Consider the following 17,902-nt stretch of genomic DNA (forward strand, 5'->3'; position numbering starts at 1 on the left):
AAACAAACAGAGGAGAGTGGTCGAGAGATGCTATGAAAACAGCCATAGATAAAGTGACATCGTCAGAACCCTGGGTAGGCTGCCAGATCTGTGGATGTTGAGCTCACAATGCTTGTGCTAGGGTGGACAATGAAGATCTGGAGCAAATACACATTTTTGTTTGTTTTGTGAGAATTAATTAGCATCACCATCATGCCCCAATTCCATTACCCCATCATACCCCATAGTATGGGGCAAGATGGTTTTTCATAATGTTCTTATTAATGGCTAATTGTTGAAAAATGTGATAGGTTGATTTTCCAAAGATTGTACCAAATCATAGTTAGATTAACGACGTAACGTGCCATCAATTAAAAATAGTAGTAAACGTAGTAATTATGGTGTATTTTTGTTATTTTCCTTAGCTACCCCATCATACCCCCCTTCCCCTACCCTGCAGATGTACGTTTACCATATATTGGCTCTTAGCACAGGGGAGTTCGTTAAGGGGGACTCGAAAAGGATCTATCCTTACAAATACTCCAAATTGTCAGATTAGGATAAGGTAAGTTAAGTACATGCAAAAGAGTGTCAGATCGAAAAACTAAAAGTGTTCAATATTTTTCAAAAATCTATTGAATGGTGGTAAACATAACCCCCCACGGAGAGGGGTGGAGGGTAAATTTAAAATTTTAAATAAAAACCCCGCGATATTTCGCAAAATGAATATCAGATCAAAAAACTGCAAAATACACTTTCAAAATATTTTTGAAAAATCTATCGAATGGTACCAAACACGATCCCACACGGTGGTGTGGTGGAAGGTTCCTTTAAAATCTTAAATGGGACCCTAAATTTTTATTGCAGATTTAGATTCTTTACGTAAAAATAAGCAATTTTTATTCGATATATTTTTTCGAATTATCGAGAGATGACGCTATAATAAGAAAAAGCGATTGTTGGAAATAGAAAATTAAATTAAAAAATGGAAAGTCCCCACTAAAATGGAAAACTTTACTTAACTTTTTTTGGTTTTAGCACCTAATAATCACAACCCAATAGGTCCCCATAACACTCGAGTGACTGCAAATTTAGCATACTTTGCTCCCTACCATTAGTACTTTCGAAATATTTTATAATTTTTGTGTGCCACCAAACAAATAACGCACTTAAAAAAATGTCCTAAATGTAGTAGAAAATTAAAAATTAGATCTATGAGTAATAATTATTAATTTATTTTGTTTTATTCTTCAGGAGTGTTTATAAGATCAAAAACAAATAAATATATTTGCAACGTTATCATAAATAGGTATGTAGTTTAAGACACATTGTTTCACATATTGTAGACAAGTGTTGTTATCACATAATAAATGCGATAAAACTGCAACTACGATTAGTAATAATGTGTACACAGGACCACACTCCAGAAAATCATGTAGATGACACCGAATTATTTGTATCATAACTCAGTTGTATCGATATCAAAAAATTTTATTTTGTAAATGTTAGGATATAGAAAGTCTAATGCTCACAATCTTGTTGTTTGTTTGGGTTTATATGACTGCGGACACTAAATCCATTCGCCAACTATCGAAGGTTTTTATTTAAACAGTTTTCGGGCGACTGGATTCGGCGTTTACAGTTTATACGCCATCATCAGGCCCTTCAGAAACTGAATAAGATATACAGTGTACAATGTAATGTTTGATTATAACATTGGGCCCAAGTGTCTTCCTCGATTTCAAACTCGCATGAGTATCCAAATATGTGACTTTGTTGCCTAGGTGTTCAGATTTTACTCTCTCAAATCAAAAGTGTGTATGAGAGAAGTCAAAAGTTGCTTATTTTAGTGCAATGCAATAAAAACACAAAAAATATATGACAAAAACAAAGTTGAATATTAACTGCACAGACGAAAAGATACTTCCTCTTCATAATTTTTGTACTATTATTAGATCAAATCCCTTAGAATCCTTCCATATAGCCTTCTAACCGAATTTGTTACAGTAATACCTATATAATTATTACATTGCAACTTATTTCGTTTTTTGAATATCGATATAATATAAGCGATTATTTGCCATTTTTCTGGAACATCTTCGCCATTGATGCATTTTGTAAATATTTGCTAGAGATTCATACAATTTGTTTCTACCATATTTTAGTAGCTCTGCATTGATCCCTCCTAGTCCAGGAGATCTTCTGTTTTTAAGTTGTTTTCCACTGTTGATCTATTTGTGAGGACTTTTTCTCCTATTACTTGTATTTCTGTCTTTCTGTCATTTAGGTATTTCGGTCTTTTTTCTATTAATAGGGATTTGTAATGCTGGATCCATTGTTAACTTTGTATTAATTGTATGGACTTTCTTGTTTTCTCCTTGGATTTCACTCTGTTTATGAATTTCCAAGATTCGCGACACTGTCTCCCTCCTATGTAGTTGTCAATCTTTTTTTCCTTTTTTTGTCTCATATGTTTCTTTTACTCTCTAAGATCTTATTTCTCGTTTCTCTTTTTTTTCGCTTTATATATGTGGTAGTCTTCTTCTCGTTTAGTATTAAAATATTTCTGGTATAATTTCTTCTTTTCATTTACTAGTTTTTCAGTTTCTTTATTCCACCAATATTTAGAGCTACTTTGTATTCTTCTTGGACCTAAGGCTACTTTGGCAGCTTTCTTGATAATAACTTTTACATTTTCATATATTTCTTTAGCTGTTAAATTGTCCGTCTGCTGTAGGTGGTAATCTAGTCTTTTTTCATATAGGTATAGTATGCTGTCATTTTGTAGACCATCTATATTATATTCTTACTCTAGGATATCTGAAGGAAGTGTGGGATTCAATGTTTTGATTCATATTTGTAGTTTCACATTTTACCACACATAACTGAACGGCCAAAGAACTTTCTACTTCCAGATATAGCAAAAGAACAATGCGGATTCGTACCAGGAAAAGGAACGTGGGAGCAAATATTGTACACCAGATAGATAATAGATAAAGCACACAATAAAGATAAACGGAATAAAATAAACCAATTCTGACATATTTTTTAGATTACAAAGATGCTTTCGATTCAGTAAAATGAGATCCCCTCTGGAGTATAATGGGAAATATGGGAGTATTTAACCACTTAGTTAAGCTAAAAGAAATCTGTATGATAAAACTCAGCCAAAGTTAACGTACACAAAATATATTCGAATGAGGTCAAAACAAAGAAATAAACTAGACAGGGTTCAATACTATCACCATTATTATGCAACATATATTCTGGGCCGGTTTATTAAATTCTATTTAACAATTCCTGTTTTATGTTTTTTCCATTTCACAATAATTCTCAATATTTCGCTGTATTCATTCTATTTTTTTCCGGGATAAAAGTAGGAAATATTATATATCATTGGTTACATAATCAGTCTTGTATGTGCTTAGTTGCTTTGACTTATCTTTATTTTATTTTTTATTTGTAATCAAGTTTTTGGTAAAAAAGATCCCTAATACCATTTCCGTAATGGTACCACGCCTAGTAAATCATACTGGCTATTACGCCCCTGTTACTATGAAATATCTTGGAACAATTAAAAAATACCAAAGTCAGCTCAACACATAGAACCCAACAAAAATAATATTAAACTAAATCATAAGTGACTCAGTAAAGTATTAGAAGTTGGTTTGGATGAACAACGCAGAACAAGATGAGTCAGACCTGCGATAAAAAATCTTTAATACCGTCTACAGGTGATGAGAGTGACGATTTGCAAACTCTTAAATATTGTTTTGTAAAAACCAATACAGATTCTGAGTGTGAAGCTACAATAGAAATTGAGATGCAAGAAAGGGATGCACAAGAGAATGAGAAACATGATTTTAGAAATGAAGGTAAAGCTTTAAAATTATTATAAAGTGGTGATAATATGGCCATATTTCATTTGAGTTTTCATTATTCTATTGTTTTCTTGGTATCAGATCTTGTTTTTATGTTTTCACTATATTCCTTCATTCAATCGTTCTCTCCAGTTCTCTTTGTTTTGCCGGTCCCCTTTCTGCAGATTTCTTCTTTCCATTGCTTCGTCTACTTCATTTCTGAAAGACCTGCCTTCTCTCAGCCTCTCTTTCTTCTTCCTATCGGGCCCCACTTTGGTCTTCTGTTTACCCAACGTTTTTTGTCGTCAGCTCTTCTGACATGTTCGTACCAGGTTAATCTTTTCTGCTCTATGTAGTCTATTATATCCGAGTTCATTCCCATTCTTTTCTTTTCATCCAGTTTTCACACCTATAAGTCAGGATACTCATTGTCCTGGTATTATATACAGGGTGTCCGAGACTAATCTATCCAGGCTATATCTCTTAAACGAATCGAGATTTTCGAATGAGACAAAAACTGATCTATTCCATTTGTAATACATTTTAATAAGGTGTAGATAAAATTATACCCTAAGTATTCATCCCTTAGTTATAACCCCAAACTTTATTTTTTTAGTGGAACCCTGTACATTTTTTTATAGTTTTGGATGTGATCTATTGTTTATTCAACACATTTTTTTAAAATAAAATCGATTCGTAAATAATCGAGAAAATATCAGTTTATTTTTGATAAATATTTGTCCCAGACTAATAATTTATCCAGGCCATATTTTTTAAATGAATAGAGATTTTCCAATGGGGCCAAAACTAATCTATTCCATTTGTAATACACTTTAATATGGCTTAGAAAAAAATAATCCCCTAAATATTCATCCCTTAGTTACAACCCCTAACTTTAATTTTTTAATGGCACCTTGTAACTAAGGGATGAATATTTAGGGGTTGATTTTTTTTCTAATCCATATCAAAGTGTATTGCAAATGGAATAGATCAGTTTTTGTCCCATTCGAAAATCCGTATTGGTTTAAGAAACAATATAGCCTGGATAAATTAGTCTGGGACACATAATTAACAAAAGTAAACTGATATTTTCTTGATTATTTACGAACCGATTTTATTTAAAAAAAAATGTGTTGAATAGACAACCGAAGACCACATCCAAAACTATAGAAAAATGTACAGGGTGCTAATAAAAAAAATTAAAGTTAGGGGTTGTAACTAAGGGATGAATATTTAGGGGATGATTTTCCCTACGCTATATTAAAGTGTATTACAAATGGAATAGATCAGTTTTTGTCCCATTCGAAAATCTTTATTCGTTTAAGACAGTGGTTCTCAATCTTTTTGAGTCATGCAATGCAAAATACTTTTTATTATTTTTGGTACCACCTAACGTAAAAATCTATTTAGCTAGATAATCTAATTAACAATAATAGTGGTGCTGATTTTGGCTGTTTTTGCGTTTTGTGTACCACCACAAATAATGATATGTACCACCAGTGGTACATGTACCACAGATTGAGAACCGCTGGTTTAAGAGATATAGCCTGGATAAATTAGTCTGGGACATCCTGTTTTCCTCTTTTTGTTTTTATACTGATATTCTTATCCTAAAATACGAGATTCAATTTTCGTATGCAGTCTCTTATTGGCCTAGTTTATTTTTTACATCTTCTTCAGTTGTTTCTCTGTTTGATATTATGAAATCTAAATATTTATACTTGTCTGTTCCTTTGATTTGTTTAACTTTGTTTATTTCCAGCCTTTTATTTCTATATTATTTGTTGTTAGATATTCAGTTCTCTTTAGGTGTATTTTCATTGAAATTCTTTCTATATTCCTGTTCCAGTTTTCTCATCAAAACGCTGAGGCCATCTTCGTCTTGTACGATCACTATTTTTGGTCGTCAGCAAAACTTAGGGTGGTATATAGGTATTCGTTTCTTATTGGTATGCCCATGCCTTCGTACTTTCTTTTCCATGGTTTCACGTGAGCTCTAAGTAGAAAAAAAAATTGAAGTGCGACTTACAACTTGATAAACACACTGTATATTTATTTTATGTTTAACACCGAATATTATTTAAGGTGAAATATCAAATAATTTATTTACAATTGAAAAAAATCAAGCTCCGTATTAAAAATATTGAAAAAATGTTCCGACCCAAAAAACACCTTGTATATAATTTTTTTTTAAATGGATTTTGTATTTAAAATGATGATAAAAACCAAATTTAGTGGTATACTTTGAATTTTCGGCAAATTGATTTTTCGGGTCAAATTTTGAAATGAAATTCTGAAATTATGTGAATTGCGAGAGCTCGAAGTAAAAAAAATTAATGTGACTTAATTTTGATTAATACCATTATTTAATCAAAATTGGTAAAATGCTAACATTTTAGTATTATTTTATTACGGTGACAAATAATTCATAACAAATATTCGCCTTTAATAATTAAGGAATAAATAATAGAGTCCACAAAAAATACATAACTTTAATCAACGAACTATCTTAAAAATTAAAAAAAAAACAGAAAAAAAATTGCTGAAAAATAACTTTTTTATATCTAAAATTCAAAGTTTATAACGAGGAAATAAATAGTAGGGAAGAACTTCTTGGCCGGATTAGAGACACCTTCAAAATAATGAAGAATAACCCTGACGAAATTAGAAAGTCACTCAGACAAATAACAAAAAGAGCAAGACTTCTTCAACAAGGTGGTGGCCATTTTAAACAATAACTATAGTTTTAATAATTAATTTTTGTGAAAAATTTTTCTGTTTTTTTTATTAACTTTTAAGATAGTTCGTTGATTAAAGTTATGTATTTTTTGTCTTTTTATTATTTTTATTATCTTTATTATTTACTCTTTATTATTTAATTATTTAAAGTGAATATTTGTTATGAATTATTTGTTGCCATAATAAAAAAGCAGTGAAATGTTAATATTTTACCAATTTAGATTAAATAATGGTATTAATTAAAATTAAGTCACCTTTTAATTTCTTTTACTTCGAACTCTCGCAATTCTCGCAATATTTTCAGAAATCAAATTCAAAATTTTACCAGAAAAATCATTTTGCCGAAAATTCAAAATATACCACTACATTTAATTTTTTATCCTTTTTTTTAAACGCAAAATCCATTTTAAAAAAAATAATGTACAGGGTGTTTGTTTGGGTCGGAACATTTTTCCAATATATTTTAATCCGGTCCTGGACTTTTTTATAATTTTAAGTAAATTAATTAATTGGGCACCTTAAATAATATTCGGTGTTAAATATAAAATAAATATAAAGTGTATTTAACAAGTTGTAAGTCGTATTTCATTTTTTCTTACTTAGAGCTCTCGCAATTTGCATAATTTCAGAATTCAAATTCAAAATTTTACAACAAAAATCATTTTGCCGAAAATTCAAAGTATACCACTAGTTTTAGTTTTTCATCCTCTTTCCAAATGCAAAATCCATTTTAAAAAAAAATTTAATGTACAGGTTGTTGTTTTTAGGTCGGAAAATTTTTCCCAAATTTTTTAATCCGAACCTGGATATTTTTCAATTATAAATAAATTAATTGATTGTACACCTTAAAGAATATTTGCGGACCAAATAAAAATAAATATACAGTGTGGTTAAAAAGTAATGAACCAAATAATAAAATAGCAAAATAGATAAAACACCCAGTATCTTTGTTATTAATGAAGTAAGACCCATTAAGTATGGTATTTTTGAGACCGTCTAAGTGTTCTCTTTCTACAGTTAACGTATGTTACTTTCCCAATGAAACACCCTGTATATATTTTGAATTTTTCAAAAATGAATAACCAGAGAAGGTTCCCATTGTTTTCAATCTGGTGGGATATGAAGTAATATTTTTGGTATTATTGTATGTGCTATTAGATTGAAAACTTAGTCTTTTAATTTTTCCTTTATGACCTTTCCGTACAGTCTACCCATATACTAGGTAATGCTGATTACTTACTTCCTCCGTGGCGTTACAACCCATCATGGGTTTTAGACGACTCGACAACATGCCTCCACTGTTCTCTTTCTTGAGCAACCTCTATCCAATTCTCCACGCTCATAGCTTTCAGGTCTCCTGCTATATATTATCTCGTCACCAGAGTGGAGGAGGTCCGCGTGGTCTTCTTTCAGTTGGGACTTCCTAACATACCAGCCTTACTGTTTTTTTGGTCAAAATATCTTCTGAGGTGTCCTGCCCATTGTAGTCTTTTGTACTTTATTTCTTTTATGATGCTGACGTCTGGGTGAAGTTATTCGAGCTGTTTGTTAGTTTTTATCCTATATTCTCCTGATGCTTCATCCAGCACAGGCTCAAAGATCTTCCTCAGGATTTTTCTTTCCCAAACACGCAGTCTCTCTTCGTTTGCCTTTGTTATCGTCCGCGCTTCGCTTCCATACATTACAACGCTCATTGCTCGATAGTATATTAATTTAACTACTATAAATACCATCATTTCGATAACTTTCTGATCAAAATATTCCACAAATTTTGTTTTTATTCCAGTAATTTACAATACTGAATTTTCAGATAATTCTGCGACCGAAATAATAAAATCTGTTCAAGAATTAAATTTAGAAAGTGATGTAAATCCACCAATTGAACATCAGACTATAAGCGATGGTATTGAAGACGTAAAAGCTACTAATGAAGATGAAGAAATCGTGGACGATAAAACTAATCAAGAGAGTAAGTTAATTAGGAAAAAAATAGAACATGAAGATGAAGAGATAGTGAAGACTATAAGCGATGGTATTGAAGACGTAAAAGCTACTAATGAAGATGAAGAAATCGTGGACGATAAAACTAATCAAGAGAGTAAGTTAATTAGGAAAAAAATAGAACATGAAGATGAAGAGATAGTGAAGGCAAAAATTAATCAAGAGAGTGAGTTGATTAAGAAAAAAATAGAACATGAAGATGAAGAGATCGGGGACGCTAAAATCAGTTACGAGAATGAGTTGATTAAGAAAAAAATAGAACATGAAGATGAAGAGATCGGGGACCCTAAAATCAGTTACGAGAATGAGTTGATTAAGAAAAAAATAGAACATGAAGATGAAGAGATGGTGGACGCTAAAATTAACCAGGAGAGTGAGTTGGTTAAGAAAAAAATAGAACGTGAAGATGAAGAGATTGTGGATGCTAAAGTTAATCAAGAAAATAACTTGATTAAGAAACGAGCGGAACATGAGGATGAAGATTCCGATGAAAATAACGAAGTGGAAGTAATTAAAAAAGGCTCAAAGTTTAACTATTTAAATTGTATAAAAGGATCAAAAAAGAAGTACTCTTTTAATGTAAATAATAGACTCTCGAACAAAGCAGTAGAAAGACACAAACAAATAGTAGATGCAACAACAAATGATGAAACATCTAGCTTAAGCCAACATGATAGTGCTCTAACAAAAGCCGCTGAGAACAAAAGATCAAAATCAAAAATAAAGAAAAATGTAGAAATTACCGTTGACAAAAATAAAGATGAAAAGGAAAAACCAAAATATCCAGATCCAAGACCAAGTTACACCATTTGGTACAATTATGTTTATGCCATTGTAGTTTTTATTCTTTTGATTCTCGCAATATGGCTATGTCGCAATATGATTGCAAAAGTAAGTACCTTTAGTTTATTTTTTATGAATAATTGGTTTTATTGCTACTGTTAGATCTGTTTTAATTTTTTTCGGAAATTATGAGGTTTTTAGCAGATATTTACATGAAGTAAATCACTTTGCTATTAGTCATTGAGGTTACATATTCTTCTTATGGTCACCTATAGTGAGTTGGCGAATTATTTTAAGGTCACACGTGTGTCTTTTGCGGCATGAAAAAGTTCTCCAGTGTTAGCTATGCCTGTCCAGTTCTTTATGCTTCGCAGTCACGACATTTGTTTGCGGCCTACTCCTCTCTTGACCTCAATCTTTCCTGGGATGATTAATTGAGAGATTGCGTACTTTTTCCTCTCAGGATACGGCCCAGGTATCCAATTTTTCGTGCCCTGATTAAGTTGAGCAATTCTCTGTCAGTATTTGCTCTTCTCAAACTTCCTCGTTTCCCATCCTATCTCTCCATTGTATGCGTAACATTCTTCGCAAGGTCCACATTTCGGAGGCTCGAAACTTATGAATGGAAGATATTTTCAACGTCCATGTTTCCATGTCGTATAACAATATGTCGTATACACACATAGCACTTAACATATGGAATGAATAGAAATATGAATTTTGTTTATTATTAAATACTCAACTGGTAATAGGTCTGGATCCCGCGTATGAAAAAAATGTTGATTAATAGCAAGTTGAAAATTTGTTAATAGCCTAAGGGTGTCTAGTCGGACAAACATTGATATATGGGAACACTGGAACAGGGGAAGTTTTAATTGGGGAACAGGTTAAAAATTTGGAACGGTCAGACCACGAAAACGGCACATGTATTTTATCCGACAGAACAGACTTAAACTCTCCGAACAGAGATTAAACTCTCATGCAAAAATCAGACTGCTATTTATCACCAAATGGGCGTTTTAATGAGTGGAACATGTAGAATATGTCAAATGACAGGAATTATGACAGGTGATAAAGAGCAGTCTGATTTTTGCATGAGAGTTTAATCTCTGTTCGGAGAGTTTAAGTCTGTTCTGTCGGACAAAATAAATGTGCCGTTTTCGTGGTCTGACCGTTCCAAATTTTTAACCTGTTCCACAATTAAAACTGCCGCTGTTACAGTGTTCCCATATATCGAAGTTATTCCGACTAGACACCCTTAAGCTATTAACAAATTTTCAGCTTGCTATTAATCAACTTTTTTTTCATACGCGGGATCCAGACCTATAATGTCTTTACTTTTTTTAAACGCCAGTTTATAGGAAAATTCTGAGTGCCCTGTTAATGTTGCACTAGTAGTTAAAATTAATAATGTAAAAAAGAATAAACAGACAGAGTGAACCAGACAGTTATTAAAATTACATTCAGTATTTTTGCACCTGGCTTTTGTTTTGTCCGAATATTCTAGAATGCCAAAACAATCCATTAATTAAATCGTTGTTTTCAAAAAAGTGAATTGCAAATAGAATGCATGAAAAATAGATTATTTAACTCATATTTACCACCGTCTGTGAAACTTAAATGTAAATAAATTTTTGATGATAATAGTCCAGGGCGGATCTGTTTTGAGATGGACGTTGAGAGGTGACTCAAATTTTTTTGCAGAAATTGCTTGAAAATAAATCAAATAATAATATTTGAGTTATCCTCCCTCTCAAAAAGGTCCGGAACATTGTTTAAATAATCAAAATGTCAAGAATTGAAGGAAAAATTCGATTTTTTTCTTCGTTTTTTGATTATAACTTTAAAAGTATTCATTTCCGAGAAAAGTTGTACTGACATAAAAGTTGCGTAATTCAATTTACTACAATATAGAATTGGTTAAAAATTTAAAAAATAGTCACCCTAGTTGCAAAATAGCAATAATTGCGAAAAAACCGTACAAAAACAAGTATTCGCATTTTACGTTTTTCAACCATTTATGCTACACTTAGGACCTTCATATTTCACCCAGAAAAACTTTATGATACAGTAAAACAATACTGTAAATTTCATTAAGATCGGTTCAATAGATTTTGCAAAATAAATTTCGCAATACAGCTTTCGCAAAAAAAATTCATTTTTTCAAAATGTTCCAGGACTGAAAATAAAGCAGATAGCAAGTTGAATTTTTTTTGCTTATAGAAGTGTACTGTACCTTTCATTTGCAATTTTCAAAATTAAAATCGATTAATTACCACGGCGTCAGAAAGTTTTTGAAATAAACAATAATTTTTGGTGCTACGCGCAGGACAGCGGTGTTCGATTCACACAGGTTGATTTCCACCAAAATTTCTTCCAATCTTTATCTAATATATTATTTTCTTACTCTATATTTTGTTGTATTTTAATTTTTTAATTCCACAAAAATCAAACTAATTTTATTATTGTTTGTGAAATATTGTTTAAACAATTGCATATATTTAAAAATAATAAACTTTTATTATTTAATTTATAATATATGAACAAAGAAAGTTTTTGCTAATAAAAGTGTTATTTCAAAGGATAGAGTATGTGTTTTTATTTTGCAATAAACAAATTTATTTATTTATATCGAAATGTCATAAAAATTAAAATGTATCAATCATTATCAAAGGTCATTGGAATGCCCAATCAGAGCAACCTATCCGCTGTCCTGCGCGTAGCACCAATAATTAATGTTTATTTAAAAAAATTCCTGACGCCGTGGTGTTAAGCGATTTTAATTTTGCAAAATTGCAAATGAAAGGTACAGTACACTTCTATATGCAAAAAAATTTTCAACTTGCTATCTGCTTTATTTTCAGTCCTGTAACATTTTGAAAAAATGAATTTTTTTTACGAAAGCTGGATTGCAAAATTTATTTTGCAAAATCTATTAAACCGATCTTAATGAAATTTACAGTAGTGTTTTACTTTATCATAAAATTTTTCAGGGTGAAATATGGAGGTCCTAAGTGTAGCATAAATGGTTGAAAAACGTAAAAGGCGAATACTTGTTTTTGTATGTTTTTTTCACAATTATTGCTATTTTGCAACAAGGGTGACTATTTCTTAAATTTCAAACCAATTCTATATTGTAGGAAATTTAATTACGCAACTTTTATGTCAGTACAACTTTTCTCGGAAATGAATACTTTTAAAGTTATAATCAAAAAACGAAGAAAAAAATCGAATTTTTCCTTAATTTTTTGACATTTTGAATATTTAAACAATGTTCCGGACCTTTTTGAGAGGGAGGATAACTCAAATATTATTATTTGATTTATTTTCAAGCAATTTCTGCAAAAAAATTTGAGTCACCTCTCAACGTCCAAATGTACTAATATTTTTACAGATGCGCCCTGGTCTATAAATGCTTTTTACAATTCCATAAATTTATTGTTGGAGAAGCATCGGTAGTAATTACACGAGAGCTCTAAAATTATCGATTTGTATCCCGAGTAACACTTTGACAGTTTTAATTTATGACGACTGGAAATTATGTCAAAATGTCACGAGGGCAAAACAAATCGATAATTTTTAAGAGCTCGAAAGTAATCCAATAAGATTATTTCATGAATAAAACTGTCTTTTTAAATCATTTTAACTAATATTTTATTGATATATTCACCTAAATTTTTGCTAAGCCTGTTTCTTGTTGTTCTCTGTGACAAGTTGTAAAACATTAATTGTCATTACTGTCACTTAATGTATTTTTGCGTAGCGACGAAGAGCATCTGACGTAAAATACTTGACGATGAGAAATTGTCAAAAATTATCGGGTATACTATCACAAGAGAGTGAGAACAAATTGAAAATAATGCGACAGTTTTTCGAAAATTTGTTGTTTGGCAATAGACACGAGAGCCCGCAGGGCTCTAGTGGCTATTACCCAATGACAACAAATTTGAGTAAAAATGAAGCATTATTTTCTTATTTATTTTTACTGTCGTGTGATATTCGTAAGATTATTTTTTAATATGTATATTATGGATATTTTCTTAAATGTGACAGTTGTCAAAACTAGGAAACTGGTTGCCATTAAACAGAAACAATCTACTTAAAAAAATTCTATCGGTAATTTTCTACAGTAGATAATTCTCAGTATAATTTTAATCTGATTGGACAGAATTAAACATGTGATCAAATATCTTACTATACGATTGGAAGTTAAAATCATCAAAAAATAATCGCTGTAATTTTTATTCTTGTAGGTTTCTATTGATCAGAATCGAGAGCTCTAAAAACGAGAGCTCTAAAAACGAGAGCTCTAAAATTATCAACTTGTATTCCGAGTAACACTTTGACAGTTTTAATTTCACGACCCGAAGGGGAGTGAAATTCTGTCAACAAAGTGTGAGGGCAAAACAAAGTACAAATGTTCACACACAAAAAGTTACAGCCCTTTGAAGTTACAAAATGAAAATCGATTTTTTCCGATATATCGAAAACTGTTAGAGATTTTTCAATAAAAATGTACATGTGGCATACTTATGGCAGAGACATTTTAAAAAGAAATTTTAGTGAAATTTGTGCACCCCATAAAAATATATGGGGGTTTTATTCACTTAAACCCCCCCAAATTTTTGTGTACGTTCCGAATAAATTATCATTGTAGCACCATTAGTTAAACACAATGTTTTTAAAACTTTTTTGCCTCCTAGTTCTTTTTGGAAAAGCTACTCTTTTATCGAGATATTTTGAATATTTTTCAAATCCACCGCATATTTTTGTATACTGTTAGGTACCATTAAACAGACCTGCTAATTAAAAAATATGAAAGTTTATTTATAAATTAAAGTTTGAGGTATACTTTGAACCATATTAAATGTAAGCCACTTCTCAATAAAAGGTGCCTTATCGGAAAAATACTAACAGGCAAATTTTTTTTAAAAATATTATGTTTAACTTAAGGTACCGCAATAAGAGTTTAATTGGAACGTACACAAACATTTGGGTGGTTTAAAGGCATAAACCCCCATACAATTTTTATGTAAAGATATTAAAAAAGAAGCCGCATCTCGATTAAAACTCGTTTATCGAAAAAATACTAAGAGACAAAAAGTTTTAAAAACATTATGTTTAACTAATGGTACCACAATAATAATTTAATTGGAACGTACATAAAAGTTTGGGGGGGGGGGTTTAGGGGAACAAAACCCCCATAAAAATTTTATGGGGTGCACAAATTTCACTAAAATTCCTTTTTAAGATATTCCTGCCATAAACTTGCCACATGTCCATTTTTATTAAAAAATCTCCCACAGTTTTCGATATATCGGAAAAAATCGATTTTCATTTTGTAAATTCAAAGGGCTGTAACTTTTTGTGTGTGCATATTTGTACTAAGGTAAGTTAGGTTCAACCGAACTATTTTTGGTCCCAGAATATGTGATTTAATTTATGACCTGTATTTTTGTTACACCCTGTATATACAGGGTGTCCAGAAACTCTCCCGACAAACGAAGACCAGAGATTCTTCAGTTAATTTTAAGACAATTTAACCCAATTTAACTAATCCGAAAATGCTTCCTGAGGGACAAATTGCTCTTTGAAGATGGCGTCTTGGAATTGGTTTTGCTTAAATATCTCCAGAACACTATTATTTAGAAAAACGAAAACTGGTACGCTTATTTATGTTCCAGAGATGAATCGATTCCATGAATTATGCATTTCTAGTACAGGTCATAGGCGCCCGTTTTGGGTAGGGCAACTGGTATTTTATCGCATAACTTTTTTGTCTTTAACTGGATTATTAAATTGTGAGATATTTTTGTACTAAAATGTACTCTTACTTTAAGGCGGTAGGATGCACTGTTTTCTAGAAAAATCGATTTGAAAATTTTTCGATTATGGAATTTGAAAAAAATTTGAAAATTTTTTTCAAAAAAAGACTGTGTATTTTACCCACTTAAAGTAACAGTAACTTTAAGTACTAGAATACCTCATAATTTAATCATCAAATGTCAAAAATCTTTAAAAATTTTGGCAAGAAAGTTATGCGATAAAATAACCGTTGACCTGCCCAAAACGGACGCAGGACATGATTTGTACTAGAATATCTCAACTAAAGAAATCGATTTAGTTCTGGGAGATAAATAAACGTACCAGTTTTCGTTTTTCTAAATAGTTTTTTTCTGAAATTTTTTTTTTCATATTCAACAAATGAAAAATTTTGAAATCGATTTTTCTAGAAAACGGTGCATCCTACCGACTTAAAGCAAGAGTACGTTTTAGTACTAGAATACCTTACAATTTAATAATCCAGTATAAAAAATGCTTAGAAGTTAAAGATAAAAAAGTTATATGATAAAATAACCGTTGCCCTACCCAGAACGGGCGCCTATGACCGGTACTAGAAATTCATAATTGATGTAGTTGATTTTTCTCTGGAAGATAAATAAGTGTATCAGTTTTCGTTTTTCTAAATAGGAGTGTTCTGCAGATATTTAAGAAAAACTTCCAGACGCCATCTTCAAAGAGTTCTAGCTCCCTCAGGAAGCATTTTCGGATTAGGTAAATTGAGTTAAATTGTCTTAAAATTATCTGAAGAATCTCCCGTCTTCGTTTGTCGGGAGAGTTTCTGGACACCCTGTATAATATTTGTTGATGTTATTGCCAAAAACATGAAACAAATTTATAAACTGAGACAAATAGTTATAGGAACATCTAATGAATTTCATCTCTAAACTTTCTATTCTATTTTAGATGAGCCCTTCACTAAGATTTTGGCTGATAGTAATACCAGTATTCATTCTTTTTCCAGCTTTAATGGATTGAAATTTCGCAGGATGTACCGATAATCTAGATTATTTTGTCTAGGTACTTGCTGCATAATGATGATTTACGTTTATCAGCAGGACTACTTAATATTACTGTATTTTTCTGTAGTATATTATTGTTTTAATTTTTCATTGGATACAAAGCTAAGTATAAAATATATTTTTATAAACTGTGTACAAGGAAAATGAACAAAAAAAAACATAAGACTGGTTAGATGGCTATTAGGCCTGGATCCCGCGTACCAAATAAGTTTATTAGTAGCAAGCTAAAAATTTATTTAGCTTAACGGTATCTAGGCGGACAAACTTTGATGTATGGGAACACGGGAAGTTTTAATTGTGGAATAGCTTACAGTTTTCAAACGTCAAACTACGAAAACATCCCATGTATATTGTCGGACATAACTTCCAATTGATTTGCTACCCTTTCATTAAACTCTCATGCAAAAATCAGACTGCTATTTACCACCAATATAATTCATTTGAAATGTTCTACGTGTCAGACTTATTGAAATGCCCGACATAATTGGGCGGAAAAACATTTTTTCATATATTATATAAAGTTTGCTATTGAATAAACTTTAAAACAACCTGCTAGTTTTCACAATCATAAACTTGTCAGGATGACACATTCTACAATTAAAATCACGTTCCACAATTAAAAAAACTTCTGCTGTTCCAGTGTTCCTATACATCAAAGTTTGTCCGACTAGACACTGTTAAGCTATTACAAATTTTAAGCTTACTAATAATCAACTTTTTTTGGTACGCGGTATCCAGGCCTATTTTTATAATATAAATATTGAAGTTATATGTATCCTTATATTTAACAATTTATATTTTTTATGTGTTTATAATATTTTTCGGCAAAAATGTCTGAATTTCATACTTTTAAATAAAATATGACATATTAAATACTTTTTAAATGTTTTTTTTTTGAAAATTACCCTTAATTGTGCTTGTAATGTGAAATTAGTTAGTAAAGTGATATATCCGATAAGTATGACGATATAAAGAAATATACTTAAAGATATGAGTCTGCCAGTTTGACCTATGTAAGTTTTTAGACAGTCACCACATGTCATTTTGTATGCACTCAGTAGCGTACTGATAGATCGGCGGACCCTGGTTCCAATTGGGATGCGGGTCCCCGCCCAAAACATTAAATATAAATCATCATATTATATCATAAAATATATCATAAAATCTCAAGCCAATTTATACTCCATTTACTCACGGTTTTTGCTGTACCTTTTAAAGAACTGCTCGGATTTAGATGAAATTTGGCGTACACATAGCTAACATGTCAAACAAAAAAAGTGATACCTATTTTGCCGATGTGCGCTTCTACTCTAGGCATGTTTTACCCCTTCTCGGGTGAAAAACATACGTTCAAGATAAGTCCAGAATTGGATAAACTGATTAATTCTAAGCAACCTTTAAGTTTTATAGAGTTTTTTCACTAAGTCAATACTTTTCGAATTATTTGTGAGTAAATATGTTCATTTTTCAAAAAAAAAAACACGTTTTGAGACGGTTTTTCGCAAATACTCTCAAAGGTAAGTATGTTATCAAAAAAAAATCGTGGTAAAAATATAGTTTATAAAAAAAGTGAAAAATATGGTGTACCCGTATATACGAAGTCCTTAAACCCAGTATGTCATGAAATGTAGGTTCTTATCCGTCAAATTCCAAATCGAATATTTCAACGTGAAATAA

General features: G+C 31.1%; 2 protein-coding genes across 2 annotated transcripts in view; one reads left to right on the forward strand and one right to left on the reverse strand.

Annotated features, from left to right (window-relative positions):
* LOC114328633 (cell adhesion molecule Dscam2) overlaps positions 1-17,902 on the reverse strand; it is a 384,871-nt gene that overhangs the window by 207,529 nt on the left and 159,440 nt on the right. The window lies entirely within an intron of this gene.
* Positions 3,648-17,070, forward strand: LOC114328635 (FK506-binding protein 5-like). The gene is made up of 3 exons (XM_028277545.2): positions 3,648-3,854; positions 8,389-9,470; positions 16,110-17,070. The coding sequence occupies exons 1-3, from the start codon at positions 3,671-3,673 to the stop codon at positions 16,179-16,181; spliced, it is 1,338 nt and encodes a 445-aa protein (XP_028133346.2). The 5' UTR covers positions 3,648-3,670; the 3' UTR covers positions 16,182-17,070.

This window comes from Diabrotica virgifera, chromosome 2 (assembly GCF_917563875.1).
Source record: "Diabrotica virgifera virgifera chromosome 2, PGI_DIABVI_V3a".
In the NCBI taxonomy this organism is placed as follows: domain Eukaryota; kingdom Metazoa; phylum Arthropoda; class Insecta; order Coleoptera; family Chrysomelidae; genus Diabrotica; species Diabrotica virgifera.